We start from the raw sequence: 4,930 nt of genomic DNA on the forward strand, positions 1-4,930 counted from the left end.
GTAGGGAAGTCATTTTTTGCTTTATCTATTATTGGTGGACAATGAAAGGCAAAAGATTAAATACTTTGATTTAAAAAGCAATTGAACAAGTTTCCATTTGGGCAAATAATTACTCTCCATTAATTCGTTATGCTTTAATATCCTGATTAACTGTCTATATCATGGTAAGTTTTAATATATATGTGCATTTTTAATTCATTGGGTGGTTTTTATCCTCTATTAAGCACAATCATAAGGTCTCAAACCAACTTAGATAGGAACATCTGAAAATTACCTGAATTATTTATACTCAAGCACACAGAACATCCTAAAGGAAATGGGTTAAACAGAGAAACCAAATCTATTTAGGAAGAGACAATCCAGGTAACTTAATCACCTCTGTTTATTTCTGTCTTCCCCTAGGTGGTTCTGAAGGCTGTTTATCTTGTCCTTAACCATGACATCAGCTCTCGCATCTGTGACGTGGCACTGAACATTGTCGAATGTTTGCTTCAACTTGGTGTGGTGCCCTGTGTAGAAAAGAACAGAAAGAAGAGTGAAAACAAGGAAAATGAGACTATGGAAAAAAGACCAAGTGAGGGAACTTTCCAGTTCAAAGGAGTATCTGGAAGTTCCACCTGTGGATTTGGGGGCCCTTCAGTTAGTGGAGCTGGAGATGGTGGAGGAGACGAAGGAGGAGGTGGAGACGGAGGAGGTGGAGGAGGGGATGGAGGAGGTGATGGAGGAGGAGGTGGAGGTGGCCCGTATGAGAAGAATGATAAGAACCAAGAGAAGGTATGACTGAACGCCTTCTGTATCCTCATAAAATGTTGCCCCTGATTACTTTCCAGTGTGTCCTTTTCAGCATCTTGTTGGCTCAGAACAACTAGTCACTAGAGCAAGAAACTGGTGAGTCAAGAAATCTTTTCATTAGGTCCTCAGCAGGCATTAGTAGAAAGAGACGAAACTATATTCTAAATTCAAAAACCGTTGCCATCGAAGCAATGTTAGGGCTAATTCCCTAGTCATGTTATTTCTGCAGGAGAACATTTCAGATACACTGCATTATGATAACTCTCAGTCTGCCATCGAGGATAGCCTCTTTCAAGGTCTGACCAACTGAGCAGTGTTTAGTCTTCTCAGACTGAACATAGATTAAGTGGCTTAGATAACAGAAGTTTGTTTCTCAGTCTGGAGTTTGGGAAGTCAAGGATCTAGGTGCCAGCAAGGGAGGCTTTATTCTGAGACCTCCTCTCTTGGCTTTTTGGTGGCTGCCACCTCACTGTGTGCTAGCATGGTGTCTTTTTCTTGTATGCGCACAGAGAGGAAACAAACTTTTTCATTTCTTTTCTCGTTAGGACACTAATCTCACTGCACTTAACATCAAGAATTAGCTTTCTCCTTTAGTTTGGGTTTTAAATAAGAAATACCACAGCTTAAATTCATATAACTTACACTGATTTCATTATGGGGTTTTAGTGGAAAATGCTGTTAAGAAATTGAAATCAACAAGAGATTTTAATCTCTAACAGATGACATATTAGATTAAGTGTTTACAAGTGTAAGATTACCCTGTGCAGAGTTCTACCATCTACATATTATCTAATCTATGAATTGTCCTTTTTTTCTTATAGAATATGAGTTTTTTACATCTGAATAGGTGTTGCAGTATTCCTTTCTCTTTTATTTATTCTCCATCTCTTTCCAGTCCCATTTAATGCATGTTTAATGTGCATTCTTCATCTCGTGTATGTCTTGGACTCTGATCCAAATATTCCTGCCCCACTAGTCTCAGGTTCCTGAACCTTTTCTTTAGGATTTTCTTCTTCTGCCTTAATCATATATACATTGTTTTCCCATTCTAATAGTATCTTCTGGTACTTAAGATTCCCAACTCTTTAGCCCCTCATACATCACTGATAACAATCCGAGGATCTTCATATCTTACTTTAGTTGAAAATTATCTAAATGATGGTATAGATCACAAGAGATTTAATCTTGGATTCTAAGATCTAAGGGATCATTCAGTCAGCAATTATGTAGAAATTGGCAAACAAATACAAGTTCTAAGGACCAAATTTATAAATATAGCAAATAGTGAAGTTCCATTTTTTACCTATCAAGCTAGGTCACCTAATTTCTTATTGAAGACCTGCAAGTCTCATGACTATTTAAAATGTAGGTGTTATACTAGATGCATGATAATGTAAGTGTTATTTTGACCAAAGTTCTCACTTTTGATTAGTATGGGAATTTTAAGTCAGGTTATTTGTTCTTCAAAACAGCCACCAATAGATAAGTATTTTGCAATTAGTTCTGCAAAATAATATTCTTTGTAGTGCAAAAAATTTATAAAATAAAACCTGACTGTAGGTTAAGTGCATAGTATTTGTAATTTACACAGGACTGTTCTTTCCCAAACCCATCTGTTATTTTCAGTGGAATTGAAGGGTTTATCTAATTTTGCAAGCTGCTTAATACCAGAAGCATGGGGAATTGATTAATTCGAAAAAGAAGATCTAATTTCTATTTCTATATTTGCCACTGACTGGTATTGAGACTGAAATGTTATTTAATATCTCTCCTGACTTGCCTGTAGCTTGCTTGATACATCTTTCTGAATGTCATCTGTGAGAGGAAACTAAATCCCAAGGACATATGAAAATCTGAAAAGATACAAGCCTGAATATATATTTACAAAGAGCTTTTGGAGCTAGGTTTTTATTTTAAAGGACCACATAATAATCTCAAAATGTATGTTAACCCATCTTCCAAATCAGCCTTACCCACATTGATCATTTCTGAGGCATTGCTGCCTCTGGCTGTGCAGTCCGTGGACTACACAGAGGCTCTGACTAAGGGGATCAGTAAGGACTGAACTCCAGTTCAAACTCTGCTCACTGAGCTGTTTACCCAAGGGCTGCATTCACTTATAGCAGCGGTCCCCAACCTTTTTGGCACCAGGGACCGGTGCTTCTATGAGAATCTAATGCCTCATGATCTGAGGTGGAACTCAAGTGGTGATGCTAGTGCTGGGGAGCGGCTGCAAATACAGACGAAACGTTGCTTGCTCACCTGTTGCTGACGCTGACCTTCTGCTGTGTGGCCTGGTTTCTAACAGGCCACGGACCAGTACAAGTCCACAGCCCGGGGGTTGGAGACCCCTGACTTAGCGGGATTACCTTTTCCTGGTTCATCCACCCAAAGGAGTGCCTTTTCTAATTTGCACAAAGTTACCCTGAAGGATAGCAGTGCTTCATATCTGGAAATAATAATTAACACTTGTTTGCTATTATTATGTGTCTTACATGTGTTGACTCATTTAATTCTCATAAGGTAGGTATTATTATAATTCCCATTTTGTAGGGCACAGAGTGGTTATGTAACTTGCCCAAGGTTATGGAACTAAGATTTGAATCCAAACTAAAACATTTTTGAATTGGTACATATAAACATAAGAATTAATGGATGGACAAATAGGTAAGTCAATAGATCGATAGGTCGATAGATCGCTAGATCAACAGATAGATAGATGATAGATAGATAGATGCCTATTGATAAGTTTGAGTCTTCCATTTGCAACCATCTGAGCTATATAGTTCTTATTAAAAAGAGTCAGATGTGGAGATATCTGTATAAGAGGTTTCCCGAGGTGTCTTCTCAAGATCAACATCTGTGAGGTATAAGAGAAACAGGATGGGGCAAAGGGAGAAGTTGGACCTCAATGTAGTTGTAACAGAGACCTCAGCCCATTATCACAGAGGGAGCTTTGGAGCTAGGGTGGCTTATCGAAATAGTCCCCAAGTGAAGTAAGGGAGACCACCTTTACTCTCCCACCCTCTTTATACCCTTGACCAGTCATTGGAAGCAGACTGCTTCTGGAAAGAGAGCATAACATTGGATGAGGCAGCTTTCTTTAGCTAAGGACAATGCCTGGAGAGGAACTCAGCTCGGAGTTGTCAGCCATCAACAATTCCAGCAGCTCAGAGAATGTATGCTTCTGTCCTGAAGGGGGCATTTCTAGGGTCCAGCACCATATTCACTACATGAGCCCATAGATTAGAAAAGGAGGACCAACTACATAACATTAGGGGAGGAAAAAGTCTACCTTATTACATTATGGTACTGGTTGCCTAGATAAATCCCTATCTCTTTCACACCCTACCCACATCTGAGCATGTGTGTGGTCCCAAAGTTTACATGTAAACTTGATCATATGGTTATGGAAAAGCCCTCCACAATTTACAGCGTAATTCTTATCTATTATTTAATTTGCTCTGCACAGTCAACCAATGAAGTAGGAAGGGAAGCTGTTAGGATCTTCAGTTCACAGGTCAGGAAAGTAAAGCAAAGGGAGATTAATTAATTTATTTAACATCATATGCAATTAATGAACAGGAGGTGGAATCTCAAGTCCATGGTGTATGTGCTTACAGCAGAATGTAGTTAGAGGGACTGATGAAGGTTGAAGCTTCCCATAGGTATTGGCACTCCCACACTAAGATTTGCATCTTTCCTTAGCAACAGCTTCCTTACGCTTCTTTGGAAATAATTCAAGAAAGTTCATTTTTCTGGAAGCTGTGTTTCCCACTAACTATAAGGATTAAATGGGGCAAAAGAAAGATGGTAGTTCTCATCCAAAAAGGAGGTCTTCCTATTTAGCTTCAAAGGAAGAATCAAGTTGAATGTTTATAAATATCTTTATATTCTTAACTTACTGTGCATGAGTATTAAAATATTATGAAATTACAAGATCAGAAAAATCCTTTGAAAAAATTGCCATGGGATTTCAAAGTTCCAGACTTGGATCAATTCCAGAAATTTAGCAATAGTCCTTGCCTGGTGGTACTATCAGAAGCCTACTGATGAGGGTAGCTTCTGGGGAAAGCTTTTTGTCTTCATTACTCATAGTCCCCACTGTCTTTCTCTAACCCTCTTTCTAATAGTCTGT

The 4,930-nt window shown here is 38.6% G+C and overlaps 1 protein-coding gene across 2 annotated transcripts in view; it reads left to right on the forward strand.

Moving 5' to 3' along the window:
- The window catches only part of UNC80 (unc-80 homolog, NALCN channel complex subunit), a 189,901-nt gene that overhangs the window by 40,193 nt on the left and 144,778 nt on the right, over positions 1-4,930 (forward strand). For both annotated transcript variants that reach the window (XM_006921411.1, XM_006921412.1), the window contains exon 13: positions 403-774. In XM_006921411.1, the coding sequence (XP_006921473.1) occupies positions 403-774 (372 nt within the window). The remainder of the gene's footprint in view (positions 1-402; positions 775-4,930) is intronic.

The sequence above is a fragment of the Pteropus alecto genome, unplaced genomic scaffold (genome assembly GCF_000325575.1).
Source record: "Pteropus alecto unplaced genomic scaffold, ASM32557v1 scaffold3, whole genome shotgun sequence".
NCBI classification, from domain to species: domain Eukaryota; kingdom Metazoa; phylum Chordata; class Mammalia; order Chiroptera; family Pteropodidae; genus Pteropus; species Pteropus alecto.